The sequence below is a fragment of the Haliaeetus albicilla genome, chromosome 5 (assembly GCF_947461875.1).
Source record: "Haliaeetus albicilla chromosome 5, bHalAlb1.1, whole genome shotgun sequence".
In the NCBI taxonomy this organism is placed as follows: domain Eukaryota; kingdom Metazoa; phylum Chordata; class Aves; order Accipitriformes; family Accipitridae; genus Haliaeetus; species Haliaeetus albicilla.
Genome location: NC_091487.1, coordinates 28,899,602 through 28,926,419, shown reverse-complemented (window position 1 = coordinate 28,926,419; position 26,818 = coordinate 28,899,602). Strand labels below are relative to the sequence as shown.

At 39.7% G+C, this 26,818-nt stretch overlaps 1 protein-coding gene and 1 long non-coding RNA gene across 8 annotated transcripts in view; one reads left to right on the top strand and one right to left on the bottom strand.

The window, feature by feature from the left end:
• The window catches only part of PRORP (protein only RNase P catalytic subunit), a 53,880-nt gene that overhangs the window by 7,818 nt on the left and 19,244 nt on the right, over positions 1-26,818 (top strand). For 6 of the 7 annotated variants that reach the window (XM_069783981.1, XM_069783977.1, XM_069783978.1 and 3 more), the window contains exons 4-5: positions 2,236-2,368; positions 17,543-17,650. In XM_069783981.1, the coding sequence (XP_069640082.1) occupies positions 2,236-2,368; positions 17,543-17,650 (241 nt within the window). Of the gene's footprint in view, positions 1-2,235; positions 2,369-17,542; positions 17,651-19,819; positions 20,878-26,818 lie in introns of those variants that run through there. The other variant, XM_069783982.1, reaches the window with a different exon arrangement.
• On the bottom strand, positions 7,070-8,770 carry LOC138685326 (uncharacterized). Its single transcript, XR_011324559.1, has 3 exons — positions 8,700-8,770; positions 8,144-8,301; positions 7,070-7,373 (listed from the first exon to the last, which is right to left on the bottom strand). It is a non-coding gene; the product is annotated as an uncharacterized lncRNA (long non-coding RNA).

Genomic DNA, 26,818 nt, shown 5'->3' with positions numbered 1-26,818 from the left:
AGGTTAATGTAGTTCACAATTCAAGCACAGAAATGCAGGTTGTTTTGTCTCAGTCCTCCACTGTTAACCCCACCTTACATGCTGGTTTTGTGGTGGATGCAGAGGTTCATGGTAGTGATGCATGACATACATTTTTGACCTGTGTATGGAGCTGTGCATTGTGTTATGTGTTTAGTTTACAGGGGCTAACAGGAGAGACAACTAGGAAAGAAAAGAATGAAAAAATGGGACATGGAAGTGATGACAGTTCCAGTTTGATTTCCTTCAGACTGTGTGTTAGAGCAGAGGTTGTGACTGTGGGACATGAAACAACAGAAAAGGCTCGATATTAAAAAAAAAAGATGTTTGTTCTTTCTCTTAAGATGGAGTTCTGGGGGATCGTACAAAAATCCAGAGCTGGCCACGGAAGTTAGGCCTGTCTTGTTTTGCATCTTGGAATTATGTGCATGCTGTGCTAGCAGGCTCTAGGAACAAAAACCTGACTCATAGCAGTTGACATAGTTCTTGTGGCTATGGTTTGTTTTGATTGCCTTTCCCAGTGCTGGGGAGTTTTTGCAGCACTTTACATAAAAAGTTGTGCCTCTTGGCTGGCACCGATCTGTGTATTCTCTGTAGTGTTGCCTCACTCATGCTGTTCTGGAAAATTTTTCAGGATCTGCTATGATATGCCAGCACTCTTCTCGAGGAAATTAAAGAGTTTGAGGTCTGTTTTTTCACATTCCCTATTGTTCTATTCTGTAATCTTTTATGATGGATTTTCAATCTCTTTGTATTCTCTTAGTATTAAAAATACGCATGGACAGATCACTGGAGAGTTCTTGTGTGTGTCAGACAAAACAATGTATGATTTGGGATCTGCAGAACCGCAATTGTTACTATAGCTGCTGGCCCTGCAACAGGGAAACTTAAGAGTACTGTGAAGTGGACAATGTGAATGATAAAGGAAACTGTCCCATTGCTGCATGCAGTCATACAATCCCTGAAACAGCTGTGCATGATGGAGTGGGGTTTCTGGCTCTGCAAAATGATCGCTAAATGATGGCATTGGTTGACTGTAGCTGCAGAGCTTTTTCATCTGCAGCAATCTGCATTCCTAGATCCATGTGATGATATTTAGCCCATGCTACAGAACAGGAACAGAAGTTTCTTAGCAATAAGGAAACAAGTAGTGATTAATCACCAGGAGATAGCAACGTAAAGCTGCTTTCTGTTTGGGTGCCGTCAGCTTGATATTAGAAAATCTCTGGTGAAATTGGGCATTGTACAGACATGCAGTGCCAGTGTGACTTAGTATTGCTGAGGGCTTTCAAAGCAAACTTTCTGTCTTAGTCACATTCTGCTTTCAGTCTGTTCACTTTGACCACCTTGGAGAGATCTGAACAGTGTTAGCCTAGAAATAAGGGGAACTCTCATAGCAAAAGACAAGCAGCACAAAGAAGGCAGTCTCACTCGTTATTTGCTTTTCCAACCATACAGCAGATTTATGTTACCTTTTCTTATTTTCTTTTTTTTTTTTTCCTTCTTTTGAGCAGGGTTATTCCCACACCTGTGTCAGGTTTGGTTATTCCAAACCTTGATAAACCAGGCACAGATAGCTTGTCTTTTTTGTAGGAGCAGTCAGTGGCACAATAATGGAGTATTTCACTGGTTCATTTTCTTGTTGTAACACTTTGGAGTGGATTTATAGCTAGACCAAGGCTCTGTGGCCTGCCTGCTAGCTTCAGCTACTATGGCTACAGCTGCTTCATATGTTCCGGCCAGGCCAGTGCAACTGCGTCACCTTCCCACATTGAGATCTGGGCTGTATGTACCCATGGTGACTTTCCTGGTTAGCAGGGAAACTTCCAAGTATTAGAGATGTGGAAATTTCTGGTAATGCTGAGAGTTGAACTCTGATCTCTCAAGGCATAAATAAATGCTGGTGAATATTTAAATACTCTTTTTTTTTTCCTCCATCCTCTCATGCAGAGTTCTAGTCCTAAATCCTCAAATGTCTCTAGAGTTAAATCTTTGGTCCTGATACCACTAAATCACATAGAAATATTTCTAGTGACTTTAGAAGATTTTGGATGCATCCCAGAAAGAGTACAACAAATTTTCTGATGATTGTACTGTGCTGGAGTTCTTGTAAAGAATTGTGCTAATACACAGACACTCAATAAGTTAATAAAATTTAAGGTATTTCTTATGTAAAAGCCTTTATCCTTTTGTTTTCTTCTTTCACTGTTATTACAGCGGCCAGTGCCCAGTTTGCAACCATCAGCTGGAGGATAGTGACCTCACCGAAGAGGAGTATAATAATCTCAGAGAAAGAATAATAAGGGACGTGATACATGGAACTGACACTTTTAGAAAGACAAGCCCACAGGTAGGTCTTGCACGCTGTCAAGTTAGGAGGATAATATGCAATTAATGTTCAGGTACTTTGAAAACACCACAGATCTTTTTTTCTTTGCTTTAAACATTGTTAGGCCATTAGATATTGAAGTATGCTATGTGTATTTCAGTTGTGTTTATAAAATGGGTCTAAGTCTTGACCTCTTTCATATTGTCTTTGTTCTTATATTTTCAGTCAGCTGTTAATGGATACTGAAATAATTAATTTTTTTTTACATTAAAAATGTAAAAACTATGGAAATCTTCTAATCCTTCAAAAGCTAAATTTTAAGTATGGAATAAAATGCAGTAACTGGAACAAAATAAGACATCTAGTATTTCGAGCTTGCAAAAAAGTAGAAGTCCTAGTGTTTCTTAAGTTCAGTATTGTATCTAAAGCTTACATTTATGTGCTGAATACTTGATTTTTCAGTTGGGCAGCTGTTTGCCAGAAACAATAAAGAACTGATTATCACTTTGTTCACTCAACTTTCACAACCCACCAACCAACAAACTACCCCTCAATTTTAAAGATATGCTTTCATATTTATAATTACAATATACATCAGGAGTATCAAGCTTTTCAAAGGTCACTGTAACCATATGAGAGGGCATAATTCCCAGACGCTATAATATATTGCAGTTCTATTTCTTACTCATTGCATGGAGATCAGTGGTTCAGCAATAGTAATACAGAATGAAGCTGAGCTCCGCTAGATGGAGCCAACGCGACATCTCAGGGTGGGTTTGCTTTCCTTTTGTAAGTATTGATGTCATTTTGCTGCAGCTGGCACCTCAGTTCTGCACCAGTTCTGAAAATATGGAAGAGGACACCAGATCTCATTCTTCAGGCTTTCTGCAGACACAGACCTTGCACATGTGTAACAGTTGTAGAAACTTGAAACAGTTAGTGTTGGGGTACTTGTAGTACATGAAGCCTGTTGTTCAGACATCTAATTTCCACACAGATTTTTCTCCTCAGTTCAGGACTTTTAGCTGATCTAGCTGCAAATTGTACAGGGGAGTGAAATTGTGCTTAAAAATACCATCACAACTTTAAGTCTTTAATGGGTACTGGTGTTCTATAATATTATAAGATAAACGAAAGGATGTGGTTTATTGTATACTGTACAACTAACTTTATATGTTCTCTAAAAGCCTTTGTGAAAATTATGGTTGAGCTTGGTTTATTAAAGAAAGCAACAACAGCAAAACTTTTAATTCCTTAACCAGTTAACTGGCTAGTCTGTGAAGCTTCATTTCTGTTCCCTGTGGTGACTGCTGGCTTGAAAATTTCAAATTTGTCAAGTACACAGGGCTAAATTAGCAGTACCAGTTGAAGGCGGGGAGATTTAGGAATGGAGTTCTGGGTAACAGGACAGTTCACGCCCAAGCTGAGCAGTAGTAGCAATGATGTTTCCCCTGTTTGAGAACCTGATTGATCAAATGACTGACATCTAATGCAACAAGACTCAATACACTGTGGTAAGTTTTGATGTCAGTAGATTTTGGTAGTCTGTGCGATAGCCGAAATTCCATCATTTACCACTCTGGGCCACCCACTTGCTAGTTCCAGGCTGACCTTGTTCCAGTTCCCTATTGGCAGGCAGTCACCAGGAGGCTAAATGGAGATGAATCCGGTGTGTTTACTGTTGGCTATACAGCTTAAAGTCTGCTCCCTCAGTGAATTTTGAGCATGTATGTGGGGACAGAGGCAAAACAGTGTTGTGATGTGTCAGAGGTTTCCAGAAATAAATTTGGGACTTTCTAGTTGCCTTTGTGCTGTGAAAGCAGACCTGTGGTGATGAAAATATGCTGCCCATTTTAGGTATGACAGACTGTGTGACTTCTCTTACAGCCAGGGTTTTCCAGAGGGGAAACTAGGTGAAGAGGCTGAAAATAGGGTGTAAGCAAGTACATTTGAGGGGGGGGTTTCCATTTTCCAGTCAGTCACTTTTTTGTAGTAGCCGCAATTCAAATAGAAAACTTTTTAGCTTTCTATTCCTTCTTTTCTCCTAACGAGTTTTCTTTAGTGCATCTGTGTTTCTTGCAATGAAATGATTATTCAGGGAAACAGTTTGAGTTGTTTTGAGCTCCAAACATTTTTTTCCCAACAATGTTTCAAATTGAATATGTAATGCATTTGGAATTTATTTTTTTTTCACCCCACTGAGGAATAGTCTTTTGTCTTTTGCAACAGCATCATTGCTTTATTTGATTTTATTTCTCTCACTTAAGATTAAATGCGATCGGAGTAGAAAATTAGGAGCAAAGATTTGGTTTGCTGAGGATCTCCCAAAAGTAGTCTGTTGTGCTGTGATTAAAAAAAAAAAAATCTTTTCTGTAATTAGTTTTAGGAAAGAAAATCAAACAACTTAGGTTTGTACATCAGAATGGCAGTAAACACTATTTACAAATATGTTGAAAAGATGGCTTACATGAACTATAAAACTGATTATCTGTGATAAGGAAATACCAGTTACACATTAAAAAGAGACATCAACTCAGATCTTCATGCACAGCTACTGAAAGGTCTATTAGGATGTCGTAAGATGATCTAATATAGTGAGCTGCAACCTTGCAGGCTGCTGTAGAAAGAAAATGTTGTAACAAGACTGTCACCTTTTGTACCAGTGTGTATATGATGTTTTGAGTTGGATGCCTGTTTACCCTGGCTACGTTTAATTGGGAGCTATGCCATTGAGCCTGAGTTGATATAATTGATATACTGAGAGGCAGAATCAAGTTTCACTGTGATGACTTTCATGTTGCAGCTGCTCCCAGGTGTTTCTCTAAAATACACAAATGCAGTAATTTCATTCCCTTCTTGGATACTTCATACCCCTGATAAGCCTGAATGTTGTGCAGGGGGAAGGAAGCACATGGGAGATGTGTATGTGCTGTCAAGAAGGCAGGAAGAGATGGGTTTGTGGGCATGTAAAGTCCCCACACTAGGTCTGGGCTAAGTGTGTAAAGGGGTTTTACATGTTCTTCTAGAATATAAGAGACTGGAGAAGGAAGAGGAAGTGACCCATTCATCTCAGTGTTGTTTTTGCAACTGAATGAGGTTGTGCTGTTTCCAAGGAGCCTTGAAAATAAAGCTCTATCTCTTACTTTTAGATTGATGCCTTTTCTTTTCTATAAAGCTTTGGTTCTTCTTCCACGTGTGCATGTTTCCCAGCTCCATGATTTGCTCTAAAGCCCTGTGTGGTATATGTCAGTCCTGTTCTGAACAGAGTAGTTTATTACTTCCAAAAAAACCTATGTACTCCAAGCTCTAAGAAAACTATGTCTGATGCAGTCTGCTCTAACCCCATCTGGCAGAGCCCTCACTCCCAAGTTCCAGTGTGATCTTCTCATTCTTCTACATGCTTTGTTTACTCTCAACTTGTGGTCAAAGTCAGCTAAATTGCCTGCACTTGAGCTGTTTCGAAGGTGAGATACCCTTACCTGCCCTGAGATGCCTGCATGATTATGGCTGTCCATCTTGCCCCTGGGTGTCATGGCTTCTTTGCCTGAGATCAGGGAGAAAGAGAAGGCTAGTTAATTCAGTTAGGCCTGCTGTGTCTCCTGAGAAGATCAGGGGCTGAAGCGGAGAAAACCCCTTCCCAGCAAACAGCTGATACCGTGTGCACAGTGTGGGCCACAGCCCAGGCTATTTGTGCTGTTTAGCTCCTCTACCTCTATTCCCAAGTAAGTTACCTCCTCCCTGTCACTGCCAGGGAGCAAAGAACTTTCTGAGGGGAGGAAACATGGAAGGAAGGAGAAGGCTGAGTGGAATTTCTCCCGTGAGTTCATGTGCATCCTTCCCTCCCAGATGTGTGCCACATTTCAGCAAAAGGATCAGATTCCTAGTTAAGTGTTTGTCCTCTGCAGTAGGAGTGCAACAATTTGGCATGTTGCTGAATGCTGCAAAGCCTCTTGCACTGGAATGGGGGCTGGTTTGAGCAGAAACAGTTCCTGTGGTTTCTTCTCAGGTGGGAATGACTGGAAGTCCTCTTGTCACTTCTGTGGCAGGGTGGGTCACTTTGCTAGGATTTGGTTTAAAATGACAGCACCTGGATTCAGAGCTAGCTTCAGCTAGAAGCGTGCTGGCAGGATGAAAATCCTGATGGTGCCAGCATGGGTTGAAATCTTTCTATTAGTTCTGGAGAAGGATATAGGGGTGGTGAGCTGTAGTTAGGCTTAGGATTAGGGCTAAACCGAGGCTTCAAGACGGTAGAGACTTCTGAGCTTGTGCTTTTTTTTTTCTTTTTGCTTTTTTTTTCTTTCCTTCCTCTTCTCTAGGAGGCCCAAGAATAGGATGAATGCTGAGGTTGGCTTAGATGAGCAAGTTATGACTAATTTTTGGATGGGTATGAGTTACTGAATTGTAGGTAGGCTGGGGTTTCAGTATAGCAAGGATGGAGGAACCTGTTATTGCTGAATCTAGAAAGTCCTGAAAGTGTGGTGTTTGGGCATTAGTGTTTTGGACAGCAGGTGCTGGAGAACTTGAGTTATTGTTGGAGTCTTACAAGTTCATTAAGATTGAGTGCTGGTGGAGATGAAGGGCTTCTTGGTAGCCTTTTGGGTATGCGCTGGTGTTGGGCTATGGATAAGACTAGGGTAAGAGTTAATGTTTAGGAGTTAAAATACTTGAAGCACTCATTCAATGTGGCTGTGGTTAGGCCAGAGTATTAGATTAGAGGTGGCATCAGTAAGGACAAATGTGTTATCTAGTCTGCAAAAACATGGATCAAAAAACTTACTTCTAACTGCTCTTTGATTATAGGACAGCCAGTGCTGAACAGTTCAATTCTACAGGTTTTATAGAATAGCAGATTGACAACTAAGCCCATTGTTGCCTTGTGGCTAATTTTTACTTATGGGAAGGATATGGTCATTAACTTGTGGATAAGGATAAGGTTAGCGTTGCAATTATAATTAAATACACTGATATCAAGCCTGAAGACTCCTGGATCATGAAGAGTCCTGTGCAGTCATAGGTCTGGAGAAACCTACAAAGGTGAGACACAACATTTGCAGATCAGGTTGAACAGCTTTTTTTTTCAGTTCTCTGCTAAATATGGGTCACTGAACTCAGTCAGGATAGAGTTAGTATTCAGTAGAGCAGAATCCTGCATTGCCTTAAGACCCAGGTTTGCCGCTAGGTCTTGTAACATCAACAAGGATGGAGGAGAGCTGGTGAGTGGGGCTCAGGGTTAGCTGTGGGCTTGTTTCAGTTGCAGTGTTTTGGCTAGAACTAGGGTTAGTTTGGGGATTAGAAAGAACACTAGCCTCAGAGCTTGATCCACTACTGAATCTTGTAGGTCTAGTAAGCACAGAATAAAGACGGGTAATGGCTTATGGTGGGTGTTGAGACAATTGCAGTAGTAGAGTGTCCAGACAGTCTGAGAGCACTGCAGCCCAAGCTGCAGCCTTTATCCTCCTTACTTTCTGTCCTCCTGCCTCCATTTAATTCAGGGTTGGCGTTACACTCTTCTTGTGATATGATCTGCTAGAGGGGAGGGAACTTCTGGAAGGAAGGAAGAGGAGGGGAAGAGGAGAGACCGAATGGGAAATGGGTGGTGAGAGGCAAAGGCAGTTGGAATTTTTCTAAGGTTTCTTTTGCATCTTCCCTTACCCCAGAGGCTCCTGATAATGGAATCAAACAGAAGCACAGAGAGTCTTTTGGCAGGAGGATGAAAGACTAAGCTGCTTCCTTAGCAGCAAGAAATAGATCTAGATGAAAACATAGATTTGGCGCATATTTCTTTCCCTCAATTACCTCAGTGTTAGAGAATCTTTCTTGGGGGGTGGGTCAAATCTTCTGGGGTGGTCCACAGTCTTCCTTTCCTTGATTTGTATAGCAAGGAGTGAGTTGGGACTTTGTTCAGGTCACTTGGTCTCCTTTGCCATCAAATGGTGCAGCAAAATTAGGCCACCCTGCAACACAAGAATGCTCCTTTCTTCCAGTCCACTGTCTAAACCTGTTTCATTGTCCTCCACAGCCTTTTTAAACTACAACTTTGTCACCTCTCTATTTGGAAAATCTTCTAATATGCTACATTCTTCATATTCCAGTTAGTGCAATCAAGTAAGAAAAATCTGGTTCTAATCTTATTTTTTTGAACACCAGTTGTTTGGTTAAAATACGGTTGCTAACCTTAACTTGTTTCCACTGTAGATCGCCTGAAGATCTTGCTAAGCAAAATACAAACATGGTTTGCTGATGGCAGTGATTTTTCTCAGATCTGTATCTTCCTTACATTAGCTAGAACATATAAGAAGAAAGAGAAATACAAGAAATTGAAAAATTTCACCAAGGTTTAAGAATGGCATACCTTGATAAAGTTGTTCTTTTTTCTTGTTCATTAGTTGATCACAGAGGCAGACAGGACCATAAACATGAAGTCAGAACAGTAACTGTTAACTAAAGAATTAAACTAATCTGAATTATCTGAGTAGCTAATTTTTAAGGAGATTATTTTATCAGGAACTTCTTGGACACACAGTCCTTCACTTCCAGCTCATGCATTCCACTAAGTAGGATCTTAAGAGATGTTTATGTAATGCAGACTACATATACTAACATCCTTTTTTAAGTGTTCTCTGTCTCTGAATATTGCTAAGTTCTTTGATAATACTTCTAAAGTAAAATTAGCATGAGCACATGTTGATTTAAGACACTTTGAAATGTTACCTCTTGGAACTTAGGCATTGTCGAATGGTGCTTTACCATTTGGTATTTTGGTCCATTACCAAACATTCTTCTAAGTCAAGGAGCTGGTCTCCAGCTGTGGTCAAAACCAGATTCTTCTGATGCTGCAGAGGCCTGTGTGGAATTGTCTAATATAGGGCTTCATTATAATTTATGATAATTAGAATTGCTTAAGAAGTTATATAGTTTCATGTTATCTATCCAATACCTTATTTCCTAAATTAGATCTGTTTTAGAACATCATCAACTTGAACAGATTTTTTTATTACACTATGATGATCCTTTAAGTTGATACAGTTCCTCCATAAATCTGTAGAATATAAGTGTACTTTTTTCCTGTAGTGTGCATTGTTTCATCTTTCTGATGCTAAATTTAATTTGGTTTTGTATTCATCATTGGTGTGGCTGCTTCTGTGCTATTCCCTTTCTTAAATATTTGTAAAATATTTCATATATATGGGAATTAGTATAGAACTTTGAAAGGTGCTGCTAATTTATTAGCATGTCCGTTTGTTTTTTCTATTCTGCCTTTTTTAAATGCTATAACTAGTTCAGTGTTCTAGTAGCTTGTTATGAAGTCTTGTGGCAGGTTTTTTGAAAATCTAATTAATGCCATCTGCTTCTATTTTACCTACATTTTCATTGACACAAGGAAAGAATTTTTAGAGATACTCTTTTGCAAAAGGCGTGCACATTAAACTCTACCAGATCATATTATTCCAGAGGGTTTGCACAATTTTTAGTGATTGGTTCAACCATATTACAGTGTACAGATGCTGGGTGCATAGGTTTATAAGTCTCTGGATTGTTTCTAGAAATATAGGGGTAGAACATGTGGTGCCATTCTCTGTCCCAGAACAGTTGCTGTTTCTCTTGAGACTGCAAATATTCGTTAGCATATGCATTTGGTGGCAGTGTGATTTTTAAACTAGCATAACTAGCCTTACCACCCTGCCAGCTGTTCATTCCTGCCCCCTTTGGCCCCTGCAAGTGTGCCAGGAAACAAGGGAGCACAGCTCCATGGTAAGCAGGGCACAAACCCAGATAATAGTGTTTTGTTTTCTTGTGGGTGTTTTTTCAGCTGGATCAGTTCCTTGTTCAGTTTTGCTTCAAACATCTGTAGCAGCATAGCAGGGAAAGCAGCATGGAGGTATATCCGGCTGTCTGATATTCAGGTAGCATTTTTCCACATGGATGTTATGGGCTGTCTGTAATTAAGTGCAAGTCTGCCTCACTTACTTGGGACGGTGTCTTTTCTATCAAGTTCATGATTCATTGCTTTTATATTATTTCACTGTCTTTCTGTAATGCCCGTTACATTGTATTCAAGCATTCAAGTCAATCTTTTCCTTGTTTAGCATTCTGTTAGGTGGTTTGCCTTAAGACAAAAAGGTTCCAAAATAGCATTTACAATTTTGAAAGCACTGTGAATTAAAAATTCTGCAACTGCCTTTGCAAGTTTTTTGTGTTTGTTTGTTTTAAAAGAAAGCTTGGTATGGTCCATTTCTATACTCTTGTACTTAGGATGGCAGCCTTGCAAAGATGAGGGCGTTTTTCCACTGAGGACAGCAGCACAAACTGCTTGTTCCTCCCTCCATGTTAAGTGTGCTCAGGAAGGACGTTTCAGAAGTGCACTGCCTGGATTGTTGAGGTCCAAGTTTTGCACTGGCCTCATGACTGACCCTCTGCTGTCTGATATAGGCAGGCAGGAACAAGTCCCAGGAGAACACTGCCTGCTGTTGATGGAGGACTATGAACAGGCAATACAGAGCACATCTCAGCCAGGTTGTCAATGCACCTGCAAGCACTTTCTTGTTTGTGACGGTATCTCTGAAAGCTACAGCCACAGGAGTTTGAGTCCTGGATTATTTGTTAACTTTAGAAGCATGTAACAGAGGGCAAACAAATTGTATGCAATCCAGAGTACATAGTGATACCAATACACAATAGTGAGAAAAGCCTTCCTGCTCATAAGGGTTTGAAGGGGATTTCCAAGCTTTGAAACTGTGGGGGAAATATTCAAACCCTTCAGGCATAGCAACAAACAGATTTAAGAGTGCTTGAACGAGGTGCCTTAAAAAAAATTGGCTGGATTTCAGCTTGACAGCTGAATTTTATTTCTCACACTCTAAATCTCATTCCTGTGTTTTTCTTCTGATACTGAGAAACATTGCTGAAAAGAAAGCAACCCCCATCACTTTTTATTTTATGAAACTGTTAGAAAGTGAATGTTTTCACTTCTCTAAAAGCTGGTCTTACGTGTTGAAAAACACTGTTTGATACTTAGGATAGAGTTACACAGTACTTAAGTGCAGTATAATATTCTGTTAATTAGACTTTGCTCTTTCCTTGCACTTTAGTATGTTGCCACTTAATATGGAGAGGGGAAGCACTGCTTTTTCTGTTGTACAAAGCTTAAACTGTTGTGAATGCTTCTGGAAACAATATATGTTGAATACCATAGTTTTGCACTTTTTAATTTGACTTTAGTGTCTCTCCACCATTCCTGATGAGTGAGCATAAACTTTATTGTTTAGAAGAAGTGACAGGCAGCCTTTCCTGCAGTGATTTTAATAGGTTTTGGTAGGGTTTTTTATTTTTTTCTTTTTTTTTTTCTTTTCAAATTTCATGTGTTGGCATGAACATAATAGCCTTTCTTGTATTTAAAAGTTCTCTGTGGATTTGCTCATTTATCTCCTTTGTATGTTATATTACTTTGGGGTTTGGCATTTAGATCAGTAGACATTTTGGATTGTTGCAGAATTTGAGCAATACCGTTATTTTATTTCTAGTTGCCAACATATTTCCTATTTAGACTTGAGGAGAAAAATGCTCAAGTGATCTAACCTTTCTGTGATCTGAAACTTGTCATATACTTAGATCTGTTATAGATGTTAAAATTATTTCAAAATGCTAATTTTAATTACGCTCATTGCTCTTATCAAAGGACATGCTTGTATAGCTATGTTTTCTTTGTTTTGTCTTCAATTGTGATGTTTATTTCTATGTTGCCGTATTTAACGTAGTATATCTGTAAATAATAATAATGAATTCCTCCCCTCATTTTTGTTGTGCTTTTGAGTTTGTGCACTGTTATTGGAAGAAAAACATACATTTCTGTCTATAAATGTATTTACAGAAGTTGAAATAGTGTTAATACTTTTACAGAAAAGTCCTATTTTTAGATTTATTACTACTGCTATTTCCAATATTATTGGCTGTGTAAGCCAGACTTTTGAAGTCTGAGGTCACACTTTTTTAAAAATTATTTTTAAATGAATGTTTAAAATAGCAAACTTAATCTCTTTTCTTTCTTTTTCAAACAATAATTCCTGTACTTCTGTTTTTTAAAACTAACCTTTATCTATTGTTTTGCTGCAATACCTCAGGTTGAGAGAGAAATCCATAAAATGTTGTAGTTTCACAGTCCAGTAAGTTAGCATAGTCACGGCTACCTGTGGGAAAAGGTGATCCCAGTAGTCTCCCTTGCTACCAGTCTCATTCCTATTCCATGTCCTGGCTGAATTTTCATGCCAGGACAAACCTCTGTGCTCTGACCTCAACAGCCTGGTGCAGGCTAAGACTGTTAATTGGCTCAGTTCATGGTGGATCAGTTCTTCATCCATGTCAGTCATTCTCCTTGTGCCAAAAAATGTGTGTGTGTGTAGGTAGAGGGGGCAAGGCTAAGAATGAATGGCTGAGGGAGGGGAGAAGGTAGAAACACCTCTTTCTGTGGCAGCACCACTACATACCATAAAATGATGGTGAAATAGTGCATGAGTCATTCAGCTGGTGTGGAGTACCAAAAAATGCGAGACTGTGTTGTGCTTTTGCCGAGATATGAATGGAATTGAGCCACACACACTAGTGGTTAAAAAAAAAATATTTTAAATGTCTTTAATTCTTCACATCAAGGTAAGTTCCATCATGGGTTTGTTATGGCTGGCTCTTACTTCCAAATCGATTTAGTCAGTGTGGTGTTCATTTGCAAAGATAAGTTTTCTTAGTAGAAGGTGCAGTGAATCATTACACACGGTTGCGTAGTTGGCATTCCCCTATTTTCCCAGCTAGGCAATGAATGAAATCAGGTGGGTTTTTTAAAATTCCCTTTGCTTTTGGTATGTGGTGTGAAACAGGATATCACTGGAGCCTCCGGTGAGCACCCCGCTGCGTTGCGCATATTCCAGCTGCAGGGAGACATGTGCATGCAGTGCACTGGCTGCTGTGGGAAGTCTTGCAGTGAGGTAACAGCCTTGCTGCATTGCAACACTTTTCTTTGGCTTCCAAGCATTAAGAGGGTCATGTCAATAAGCAATGCTGAATGTGTTTTTAAAGTTTTGTCCCTTCAGTTGCCAAGTCTGTTGAATCGAGTTTGAGTAGTGTTTCCAAGGCTGTGAGAATGGACTTTTCCTTGGAAACTTTGTGAGATGAACCTGGTCAGAACAAGATAGAAATCAGTGTAAGGTTTGCTGTGTTTGTTTTGGTGCTCTTACTTGCAGGGCATGGCGGGGAGAGAGAGAGAGAGATGTTCTGCTACTTATTGGTGTGTTGAAAGGATTCATCAGAAGTGCCCCTTGTCATGTTCAGCAGGATGTTTCCACGTAAATGTTCCTGCGGCACATGCCAGGGTGTATGTAGATCACGCATTGCATTCTCTGTTTGGAAGGGGAAGCCCCTGTGAATAGCTTGCTTCTTTTTGCTTAAACCAACCTTCACATCATCACTGTACTGCCTGGATGATTGTGTCTGGCTTCTCTTGAATCAGCTGTACCCTAGCTGCAGCTGGGCTCTACTTCATTTATGGCTTATAACGAAGATCTTCAATTTCTTCTTACAGTTGGCTAGTGAAGGAAATATCTTTAGAGAATTGTGGGTGAATCATCTCCTTATTACTGTGGCTGTAAGATGTGCATAAAATCCAGACAAATCCTGATCTTTGAAAGATCAGCATTCTTCAAATTGTATATTTTCTCTCTTTGTGGTGGGTTGACCTTGGCTGGATGCCGGGTGCCCACAAAACTGCTCTGTCACTCCTTTCCTCAGCAGGACAGGGCCGGGGGCAGGGGGAGAAAATAAGATGGAAAAAAACTCGTGGTTCAAGATAAAGGCAGTTTAATAAAGCAAAAGCAAAGGACACATGCAGAAGCAAAGGAAAACAAAAGATTTGTTCTCTACTTCCCATCAGCAGGTGATGTCCAGCCACTTCCTGGGAAGTAGGGCTTTGGTACATGGAACAGTTGTTCCAGAAGGCAAACATCGTAATAATGAATGCCAGCCTCCTCCTCCTTTCTCTTAGCTTTTATTGCTGAGCAGATGTGATATGGTATGGAATATCCCTTCGGTCAGTTTGGGTCAGCTGTCCTGGCTATGTCCCCTCCCAAGATCTTGCCCACCCCCAGCCTCCTGGTGAGGGCAGGGGGAAGTGATGGAGAGACAGCCTTGATGCTGTGCCAGCACTGCTCAGCAGTAGCCAAAACACTGGTGTGTTATCAACAGCTTTCTAGCTACCAGTACAGAGCACAGCACTATGAGGGCTGCTACGGGGAAATTTAACTCCATCTCAGTCCGACCCAATACACTCTTATAGTGTAAGTCTGTGTGTGTTTGAGTAACCCTTTGTATTGTGTCTGGATGATGTAATCTGCTGATTATTCCTAGGCTTCGCCCTTTTCCTTCCCTGTGTCCGGAGAGGATGGGAAATATGCCGACTCAAAAACTCTCACAGGGGAGCAGACCAAGATCTTCTTTATTGTTCTTTATGTATTTTTTTTTCTGGAAAAGGAAAGGAGCACTCTTGTGTGTTGCTGGGGAAATATGGATGGCAAGGAGAAAATGAACCGATCCTTGGGGATTTTTAGTCTGTCTAAGGCTTTTCACTGCAGTCTTCTGTATTTGGTGACATAAATTAAACTTGGCCATTTGTCTTCTGTACTTATTCTGCTATTAACTCCTCACCTCCCTGTGTGGATAAGAGTCTCCTGTGCCAGCAAACCATCTCTCCTTGTATTGCACAGTTTACTGGCAGTGAGGCAAAACAGTTGAGCAGATCTGAGAGGCTGGCAGGGGCACACTGTCAGGCACATGTTGAGAATGGAGTAGGAGACATGGATGGGAGGAGATGGCAGGGAAAGGTGGAGTGGCCAAGGCAACAACACTGAAAAAGCTGCAGCATCTCCCCAGCTCCAAAAATAGACTCCAGAGAGCCATGAGCTGGCTTCTGAGAGGTGCTGAGCATATCCTGGCGCCTCTCAGTAGGACCCTCGTGGCAACTCCTGCTCCATCTGCCCTGCTGGGAGAGGAGAGGGAGCCAAGCAAAGAGTGGGCAGAGGGGAGCGCTGACCCACCGAACTCCCCTGCTGCTCCACCAACTCGTGCTATAGTGTTCCCTCGACAAAACACTCTACTCTGCCCATCAGGGAAAACCCACCTCTTCTGGAGGTGCTCTATAACTATTGTCACTTGAAATAAAATACGACTTTAAAAATTCTCCACAAAGTGTTTGTTTTGTATTGAACTGAGGCCTTAAAGACAAGATTCCATGTACACTATACCTTATAAAAATGTCTACTTGACTGTAACCATGTTAAGTGAAATAATACTGGCATTTGTTGGCATTAGGAAAATAACTCTCTGTTGAAGTGTTTACTATGTGTTTTTCATCTGCTTCCACTTTCTTTTGTCTTTCCCATTTTCACTCATCTTTCTCTCAAAGCTCTCCTATTTTACCTTTATTCAGTCTGCATGTGTTTTCCTTCTCTGTATCTTTCCCACATTTCAGACAGCCATCCAGTATTACAGTGATGATTCATCTGATTTTGAACCATGGGGAAGTCCACTGGATGGCGTAAGCCCAGAAGTCAGGAATCCTTGTTAGGTTTTGCATTTGTTTCTCCTCCCTCTCCTACCACCGCTTTTGGTAGTGGCTTCCTTTCTGTGTCCATCCTGTCAGATGGCAATGAGAATATTTATTCATCTATATAAAATACATTGAGATTGGGGCAGGGGGAAACACTTCACAAGTGCCAACAATTTCTTTTTGTTTTCTTGCCCAGCTTTTTATACTTTCTCAATAATAACATTTATTTAAGCCATGGAGAAATGAAAGATCACATAAAAGGCAATTAATTCTGGTGGTGCTAGACTAAGCCCCGAGTTGTCTGTGTTCTCTTCAGTATGCTTTTGACCAGTATGCCTCTGTTCCCTTGGAAATTGTGTGTGAAATTTTAACATCTTATCTCACTTGGTTGGTTTGTACTCTTAATACAAGTAACCCTTTTCCTAGTATAATGTCGTAAGCATTCTGACTCAAGTTGGTAATCATTTGTTACTGCCTGACAGCAATGTATTTTCTGGGCAAATAAATTCTTTCTTTCATTCCTTTCTCCGAGGAAGAATTGTATATGCTGTATAGGTTTTTGTTTGGATGCTGAGGGGATGTTTTTTATTTAGACTTGTATGTTGCCATATGGCTACATGGGAGAAAGCAAGATTAGAAAAGTACTCCTTGAATTTTGGGCAGAAGGCATGAAATTTGCAATTGTTTTGAGTTCCTATGAAAGTTCATTTATAGCCTTGGACTGTGAAACTTCTGTTACTGATAAGTAAGTCTTAATTGTTGCTAGAAAGGTCATTTATGAAACCAGGTCACTGCCCCTGAGGATGGCTTAGGGTTCCTGTGCCTATTAAAACCAGTCAGAAGCAGGAAGTAGAAATCTTATGCAAGTGTCTGCTAAAAACACTAAATCTTTTCTCAAAAATCAAGGGAGAAATTCCTGAAGATTTTATTAAAGCTTTGTATTCCATTCTCCTCCTATGAGGTCTCAAGCCTAAAGCAGTTGTGGTTTTCCTTCTGTTGGAAAAACTGGATGGATGCTGTTGGTTTGCTCAATCACTGCATTATGTTTCTGACATTGTTTTGCTAGCCTTAAAGCTGTGTATTTCTCACAGATGGACTGCTGTGTTTCTAAATGAATGTTTATTTAAATATTGACTGGCATTCAGAGATTTCAGAATTCTTACGGAGAAACTAAGTATGACGCTTATTTTACACTTGGAAATGTTAAGTTAGTAGTAGTGTCACAGTCTACTGGTTTGTAAAGTTGCTTTCTTTCTGCAGCTGTTGCATAACAATGACTATGGCATGTATCTTTATGTAAGTGTACAGTTCAGATTACAATGAAAATCTGGATGATTGTAAAGTTTTGGTTTTCAGTTGTAATGTAATTTAAAATTATAATGGAAGTATCCACTCTAATGCCTATGGCTTAAAGTTTTTTTTTTTTTTCTTTTTTTTTTTTGTGTGGTTGTTTTAGGAAGTACGCAAGTAAAGATGTGAAGTGTAGCCAATGAAGGAAAAGTGAGACATTTAGGCTTTGTTTCTTTTTTTAATAAAAAGTGAAAGAAATCTCTTTCTGTTAAACTCAACTTATTATTCCCCTGTGTTTGTTTTTTATTTATTTATTTCAGGAATTTGAAGCCTTTCAAACATTTGTGGAAAATCGACTTCCATTTGATATTGTTATTGATGGACTCAATGTTTCCCACATAAAACCCAGAAAGATGCACTGTGAAAATGTAAGTGCTGGTTAAATATTCATTAAGAATTTTGTGTGTGCTGATTGTAAAAGAATGAGTGCCTCATTATTACTTATCCTCTTGAGAAAATGATCAAACATTTTTGTAGCACATGTTACAATGAAGTTCAAAGAGTTATCTAGACTTCACAAATTAAAAATTATTAGTGGGAAGATGGTTCTTCTTGCATATTTGACTGTATTAGCCATAAAAAAATCATACCAAAATTTCCTCATATATGCAATGCTCATAGTTATAGCTAAGGTATCCATAATAACATTATTAGGGCATACACTGTGTGAGTGTGTATGTTGTCATAGTAATAGGGATTTGGGGGAACAGAGTAAATCTACCATATAGAAAATTTAGTCTAATGTAGTTATGCTGGTAAGAGTTCTTCTTAAAATAACCCCTTACTTAGTTCAAACCACATCCTGTACAAGTTTAAACTTTATTTCATTCCTATTATCTTAAGCATTTGAGTCCTGTTCTTACAAGGGCAGCTCAAACTGGCTTCAGTTCTTTCCACTTGGTGATTTGTAGAAGAATAATCCTGCTGGTTTTACCAATACCTATTATTGAGAATTCTTGGTATTCCCTTTTAGCATTTCAGTAAGAAATGGTTTAAGGTGGGTTTTTTTTGTTAATCAAATATTTACTTTAAATTAGGAGTAACAAAGTAGCTGCTCACATATATATTCCAAAGCTAGAATTTTAAGTTTTCATGCTCTTGAGATTAAAACTGTTATAAACGAGTTTGATAATAAAGGAAGTAATTTACTTCTAGTAATTACAAGAAATACATTTTTGTTCTAAGAACTACTTTAAAACTATTCTTAAGAAGCAGGATATGCTTTCATATATGTCGATGAAAGCAGCTGAGGTAGGGAGGTTAGATAAGCTTGCTGAAAGATGTTTGTTTGAGAGCAGCAGTGAAGTTTCATGAGCTACTGGCTCACAAAGAGGGTACTTTCCTTACTATGCAAATAGAAAAGGAAGTTTACAAGTTGTTTGGATGGGATCAAGGGGGAAGTGTTGATTATCTGAGAAGAATCCCAGGCAGCATGTAGTGGCACAGTGTTTTAAGATCTAGAAAGACAGATCTATGCTGCCAAAGAGGGGGAAGAGAAACCATGTCCTTCTTCAGTGTGGGCCTGTCCCAGTGTGGGAGCTCTGAACAGGATCCTGAATGGTCTGTAAAAGCTGGAGGCAGTGGAGCAAAGAGCCGAGCCAGCCTGGTTTTGATGGATAATTACTGCTGATTTCTCATCAGAAATCTTACTGGGAGGTATTAGCATGCTGAGCAGCAAAAACTGCCTTTGAGTTCCTCCTTAGCTTCTGCTGTATTGGAAGGACTTTGGGATCCATGATGCCAGGGAGCTCCAGAGGGACCGTATGGCGGCATCAACTTTCCATTTAGGTTGTTCCATATAGATACAGATCAGATCTCTCTTGAATCCCACGTATTTACAGATGAGGAGGATTTTTAGGAAGATCTGTCTTTCCTTCCTGTGCAACAGAACAGTAATGTGAGCTCACCCCATCTTACCTCCAGAATAAGATTCTCTTAGCTAAGATTTACTTGTTCTACCAACTATGTTGCTGTTATTTACTGCTGCATTTTGTCATGCACAAAAAATGTTAGTCATTGGAGTTTCCACCAGCTAGTCTTTTGCTGCTTCTGTTATCTGGATCCTGTTTGTGAGAGTGTGGAGTCACTACATGAGATAGGATGGACATGCCCATTACTCCTGCCTTATACCTGTAGATATTCACTGGCTGGATAGTGGGTATGGGAAGTGTATGTTTGCACTCTAAGCAACAAAATAGCTCCTTCACTGCCCAAAAGAAGTACTCTTCTAGACACATGAACTACTAAAGACTTTTTCCTGTATTAAGCCTCTATTCATTGAGGTACTTTTAAATTACTTTTTATGATAGATATCTTTATACATGATTATAGTATTAACTATTGAGTTTACAGTTTCTTTCAGCTGGAAACATTGTTTAAATGCGAGATCGAGCTAGACCCTAGCGAATGCTGTTTTATTTCTTCATGACTCTGAACTTCTGTGTTGTAACATGTCAGGAAAGGACTGTGTCTTTGTTCTGATTTTGGAGACTTCTGACAAGAGCGTGTGTTCTTGTTTTCTTACTCTTTTTTCCAAGACTGCTAAAAAAAGAAAGAAAGAAAGAAAACAACCCGCGAAGCAGAGCAATCCTTTCTTCTGTCTCCAAACTTTTCTTCCAGATGAGGGAAGGGAAGGCTGCAGGAATCTCTGCATGTGTTGCTCTCCTGGTTACTGGTGTTGCTGCCAAGTAGTCCCCCATCTGTGAATGCTGACCTCTCTGAATGCTGTAGTCTGTCCTTTGAGGGCTGACTCTTGCCACAAAACATCCTCTTTTGGAGGCTGCTATCCTCACGCCAGAGGCAGCTGAATGGAAAATGTGGAGTGGCAGGTCTTGGGGTATTCACAGCCTGCCTTATTAAACTCTTCAAGGTACAGAGGGAAACATAGTGCATAACTGAGAGGATGGAGAGGAGAAATAAATGCAAGAGAAGGTGGAGTCAGAGCACAAAGGATGGAAAAAGCTAAGAGTGAAGGCCACTGAGGTCAAGCTGGCTGGCTAGGACAGCATGACTGGCCCATTTTGAAGAAGAGGGGCATGCTGTGACTCTTTAGTGACCTCTTCTGTTCGACTTGAGAGGTAATAAAGGAGCAGTATTTCCAAGGACCTGTGTTTAAAAGCTGCCCAACCCGTGTTTTACTTGTAAAAAAGCTAAATTATTTTAAGTCTCTAGGTAGGAGTCAGTCTGTGCTCTTTTCAGGGGTTCATTACTGCAGCTGTTAGACCCAGTCAGGGTATTGTTGTATAAACTTTTCTGTTCCAGTGTATAGTTAGTGTGCACCAATGGTTAAAAGAGAAAATGGGATTGTTGCTCTCCATTTGTAACACACTGTAAGCATTACTATTAGCAAATTGTTAGGTGTTTTGGACCACATCCCTTATGTGATTTAGAGAGAAGAGCAAAGCAAAGGACATTGTTAAACACAGGAGAAGGCTTAAGATTTATGTGACAATAATATGGTAACTTAAATGCTTTCTGGTTTTTATATAAATTTAACAAAAAATACTGTTCCACTTTGTGATTTAGCTTTAAGAACTGTAACTGTTTTGCTGAAGACCAACTCTAGCTAACTTGTAGTCGTATGATTAAAATAAGAAAACATTGATAGAATATTCTTTTCTTTTTTCAAACATCCTAACATTTGTAATTCCATTTAGGCATTCCTTAGGCATCTTGGGAAAGGGCTGGGTTGTGTGGACAGGACACAAGTGCCTTGAGGGATGAGAAGGAAAAAAAGTAGAAGTTGGAGGAATGATTTTAATTCATTTAATTCCCAAAGTGTTCTGACATTCTGGAAAACTAGATATGTGACTTCCAGTAGCCCCAGACAACGTCAGTCCTCACAGCCAGCACTTACTTAGCAGATCATCATGAATATTATTGACTTGGCAGATTTACAGCAATATTCTGTGGCAGTTTCTCTAGTATATAAAACTGTGGGTTTGTAATTACAATCCCCTTTTTTTCCAGGTTAGTTTTATACTAGGTCAGTTTCCTGGTACATATCACCATGTGGCTGCATCAATTACTGACAAAAAGAGGAGGTAGCACAAGGGTGGGAACAAAGATTTTTGAGAGTGAGATCATCTGATATGAAGGCACTGCACACACAGTGACTGTAAAACTGCAACACTGGACATTAGCCAGCACCTCTTTTCAACCCTTTGCTTTTTTAGTGCAGCATTTTAAATTGGACATTAAAGTTGACTACAAATTAAAAGGTGTTATAGAATGGAAATTATTTTTGCTGTATAATCCAGACAATAGAAACAAACTCCCATAAAGTCTAAAAACATTCAGTCTTGTCTTTTTCCATTTTTTTTCTTCATTATGCTGCTGTTTAAGGCTGAACCTGATGCGTATTTGCCTTGATGAGTCAGTCACTGTTTGTCCCGCAAACATGGTAGTTTATAAACTGAGATATCCTTGCAGTTTAACTAGCAAAGTTGATTCAGGCTGTATCATGACGTTGAGTTAATCCTTTCCTCCAGATGTATCTAATTACATAAATCCTTAGCTAGCACAATGACATTTGGTACTCCCTGTCCTCTGCTGCCTCCACCTTTCACCTTGTAAAGGTCAAGAGAGGGAACTTCCACACAGTAATTGTCCGGTTCTCTTATTAAACACGAACTGTTATATAATTTGGAAATGTATTTTTTTCCTGTTTATCACAGTTTTCTGTAGAAGTATTCCTTGGAAGTGAGGGGCAATCCAAGTGCAAGCAGGATATCTGGGCTCTGGAGTATCTCGCTTTGCTTGCGGGAGAGGATTGAAGGGACTATGATGAGCTGTGCTCCAGCTGCCCCTAGACTGTGAAGGGCTGGGGTGGGGAGGCGAGAGAGAGAGGGGTGAGGGAGTATGATCAGCAAGTGCAATTTAAAGAGTACTATGCTATTTTTAATTTACATTGAGATTGGTATATGGTAAATGAGGTCCTTTTTTAGCTGTACCCAGCTGGTGTTAGATGTAACTGTATATATATTTCAAATGTGTGTTGGATCAAAGCTAACTCATAATTCCTGTCTTCAAACAGTTTGGCAGTTGGGGTCAGCTCTGCCCTAACTTCACCCTCTCTAATCTCTGTATTAAACTCAGGCATCTAAAAGATTGGTAAAATAGTTCCAGATTGAGTTCCTTAAGGCTGACAACACACAAAGGAATAGTTTTTGCTCTTGGCAGATACTTCAAAGTGATTGCTCCCAAACTTAATCAGCATGTCTATAAATGGACTACATAAGTTCATATAATTGCCATGTAAATTGCAGTAGGCCTGTACGACAGCTGACAAAGCCAGATCCTTGCTGTTCCCCTCCCCTCCCATCCCATCCCATCCCAGTCTGGTGGCAGCAGCTGGCATGCCACCCCTACCACACCTCCCGCCTGCAGCAGCAGTCAGCTCCTGCCAGCAAACCTAGCAGACATGCCCTCCTGCACCTCACCGGCTGCCACAAAAAGCCAGGCTCTGACTGCTGTAGTTGGGGGTGCTCTGTGACAGGCAGAGGGGATGGGGGACATGCCTGGCAGCTATTGCGTGTGTCTTGCAGGGGAAAAGCAGCAGACTTGGTGAGTGGAGGCTTCTCTCTGAATTGGAGAAGGGTTCTTTGACTAAATGAATTGTGTGGTCACAAGTGGCATAGTAATCATGTGTGAACAGATTATTGCATTTTGTTTTTCCGTATGTTCAATATTTTTAAATTAATAGTATCAAGGGGATTCAAAGTTGAAAACTAATATTCTAGTTTTAGTTATTCCAGTGGTTCTGTAGTAGTTATTCCTGGACTCCCTGCCTACTTTAGCAGTATGGGAAAGAGTGGGTAGAGAGAGGCTGCAGCCTTGAAGGGAAAGCTGGGAGTGAGAAAAAAGTGTCGTCAAGATAGGGGAGAAAACCAGGATGTAGGATACTAGTGTACAGAAAAATGGTGAATGGTCTTGTTACATTTTTTAAAAAAACCCAGCTGTGGCCAGAGAATTGAAGAACCTTGATGAATTATGCTTCATAAATTCAGCTGAGAACTATCATTTTGGTATGCACTTTATTCACATTTTCAAGGCTCGTTTTCCAAGTATAAAGACAAATATCAAGATAAAAATAACGCTTCAAATTAAGTTAAAGTTAAAAAAGAGGGGAAGAAGAACCCAAAACAGGGCACCTATGACCCATCATTCTCTTGGGTTAGTAACCCACATCGACTTTGAAGCATAATTTTGTTTCTTTGAAATCTCTTGTGCCTCTAAAGCCTCTATGATGAAAAAAGGGGAAACAAAGAAAGTATTGGAGCTTTTAGTGTTTGGGGAAGATAGTAAAGCTTTCTCTCCTGAGTCCCGCTTACTAAAAATTATCTTGAGGCCACAACACACAAAGAAATTAACACCTGTGAATACATATATAGTTGACAAATACATGTACTAATATGCTGAGGGTTTCATGCGGTAATTTTTTCCAGTCTTGAAGACTGTCTTAACTGTGCAACTTGCATATGAGAGATCAACTGCACAATTACTGAGACAGTGATACTTGATACAAAATATGAGCGCTACTAATGAGCTGTCGTGCAAAACAAACAGTTACTTAAAAATTTGCCCCCAAAAAAGTCGTGCATGGAAAAGAATTTTTTTCTTCTTTGATTCATTTGGCAGCATCTGTGATTTGTTCAAGTACTTTACTGTCTGTAAATGAAGCAAGAATTAAGTAGATCCATGAGTCATTCTCTGTTCAGAATCAATACATCCAACAGAGGTCTTATTTGTCATACTGTGACAGTTCATCAATTCTTCCGCCCACCAACTCTTGTCTTACCACTCAACAAAGCAGTCAGATGTGTGTTTGTTCATTTGCTCCTAGCCTTTTCCATCTCTTTTTTTTTTTTCCCTGTCTTCTAATGGTAGTCCAAGTTTGCATTTCCACAATAACAAAACATTTGCCCTATTGCTCAAGATTGGAGAGATTTGTGTCTTTGTAACATGTGTTTCATTCTTTAGACCTGTGCTTTCATTTCCTTTAAGCATTGCACAAATCGTAAAGATGAAGATTTTTGGTATTTTCACTGAAAATCACCTTCAGCCTCTGTGTAACATGATCTTAGAAGAGAAAGGAGTTCAAGCACTAAGGGGTACCCTTGAAACGTCACCTATTTTTAGTGTTAAGAGATACGTGACTGGAACATTCAGCATTGTGTTCATTTCTCATCAGTTAATTTCTGGGGTTCCTTGAATATCTCAGCGGGTGGACGAGTCAAGTTCTTCTCCAAAGCCACATATGAGAGATTGATACTGATATGCTGAAATCTTCCCCCTCACCCCTTATATTGGGGCCATCTTAAAATAGAATAGATCAGGCTAGAAAATTTTGGTCGCCAGATTCAGAAGAGTAAGGCTGTTAAGCTTCTCAGGAGAGGTGACTGAGACTAGACTCATTTGCCTCTGAAACCTAGGGGAAAGGCCTGGCCTGCAAGTCTTCCTTCTCTCCTCGCAGTTCTTCTGAAACCTGACAGTTTCCATCTGTGTCTAAAAGAGAAATAAAAGGCATCTAATACATTCAACTTGGTATACCAGTACACAGTAAGTGAAGGTGTATTGCACATCAGTGTGTCAGAGGTTCTGGAAGTACTTCTGCAAGTGGTCGGCATGTATGCTTCCACCAAGGAAACACATGTGCTGACTACGTACCTTGAGCCACCCGGTCTGGCCCTTTCCATAGGGGTATGCTCCAACATCCTTTGCTGCTTCTGCAGCACTGAGAGGGGAGAGTAGGAGGTAGGTAGGTCTTCTTAAGAAAGGAAATACAAAGTCAGGCTGGCTACCTGTTAATACAGGGAAACTTTCTCAAAACTTTTAACTTCCCAACCTTGTGAAATGGGGGGCAAGCTGGCAGGATTCCCTGACTAAATGCCTCTATAGGTGACTATAGAGCCGCCTCAATAGGTCAACTCTAAGCACCTATTTTTCCTTTCAGAGGTTTCCAGTCTGTTTTTGTGTTTCCTGGTGAATACAGCAGCAGAAACTGAGCATGTTAAAAAATGTAACTATCAGGCATTTTGACAACTTCTCCCTGTTGTTTTCTCCCAAAGTCAGGTACTTTGTGGTGTTGCCTCCCCTTACTATTTGTAACCTCTGTTGCTGGCTATAAAACTGAATAAAACCCCTCTGATTAAATTAATGATCTCCATCAGTTTCTGTCTGGCATTTATAATTTCTACCTTTGTATTTGGCAATAACAGCAAATCAAAAGTTAAGGTAAGTACAGAAGCACCCAAGCACTCCTTTTTTATGAGGGGAATTACATCATACCTTTCGTAACAAGAATTCTTCTAATCACTAGGAATATAAGCTTGAAATTCAGCAGAGCAGAATGAACGTGCCTTGATGATTCATGTCCCAGTGAACGTGGTAACTGTAGCAACAGGCTGTTGTATGTTGTAGGGAAGTCCTGCTAAAAGCTGGGTGATGAAGTCAAATGAAGGCGTCTTCTGAACTGGATGAGTCTCTATCTTGCTGTTTGCACTTCTCCCTCAGAAACCACAAGATGAGTTTTCTTTGGGCAGCCCAACTGATTCACCTAATCATGGAATTTTATCAGTGTGGCAATAAGAGGTGTGCTGGGCCTCCAAATCAGAAACCTGGTCTTTAGGGTACTGAACAGCTTCTTTAGAAGTGATTCTTGTATGGGAAGTCTCCATAATAGTGAGAGACTATAGTGCTATTAAGATATGGGAAGCAGGCCAGAAAATGTGAAGGTTGGGTTACTATAGGCCAATTCTGTGTAAGAGTAAGTATTTGTTTTGAGCCTGAGGAGTGCTGGGTTTTAGTGTCATCTTAAAGGTAGTGTAGGTAAAATCCTCAGAACAACAATTGCATTCATTCACGTACATCTGGATTTATTTATATATTTTGAAAAGCAATCAATTTTTGGTTCACATGGCTTTTACATCTGACATGCTATTTTTAGTAAAAGTAGAAAAGAAAATGTATTTGGAAGCTGTGTTATCTGAAGGAGAAAAGGTACAATGAAACAAAAGCCTAAACTGCATTTGGATTTCTTTATGAAGTTATGAAAGCCTAAATTTTTTGAACAGTAGGTTATCCCAGGGATTTCAGTATATTGACATAATGATTAATGATCCAACAATCCATTAAAGGGCATTTGTTGTTTTTTCTCTAGTTGCATTCTACTTGTAGAGCAAGAGTGGAAGAGACATTTACATATAGGTAATTAAATATATTTAAATTGAGGTTATAAAATTATTACAATCTGCAGTGAAGTTTAAAACCAAAGTTGAAGTAATTTTATTGGGTTAAATCTTAGACTCATAGAAAGTCAAGTACAATTGTCCATAGCTTTTAATCTAAATCTCTTCATAAACTGATTGGTTTATGTTGTTTGGAACATGGAAGTAGGAACTCCTCTTTGAATCTAGGAGACCAGTTTCACCAGGATTAAAATTCTGCACTGGGAACACGACCATGCTGGCAGTATGATTTCTTAAAACCAATTCACAAGAATTCCTATTTCAAATTGAACTTATGAAAAATTGTAG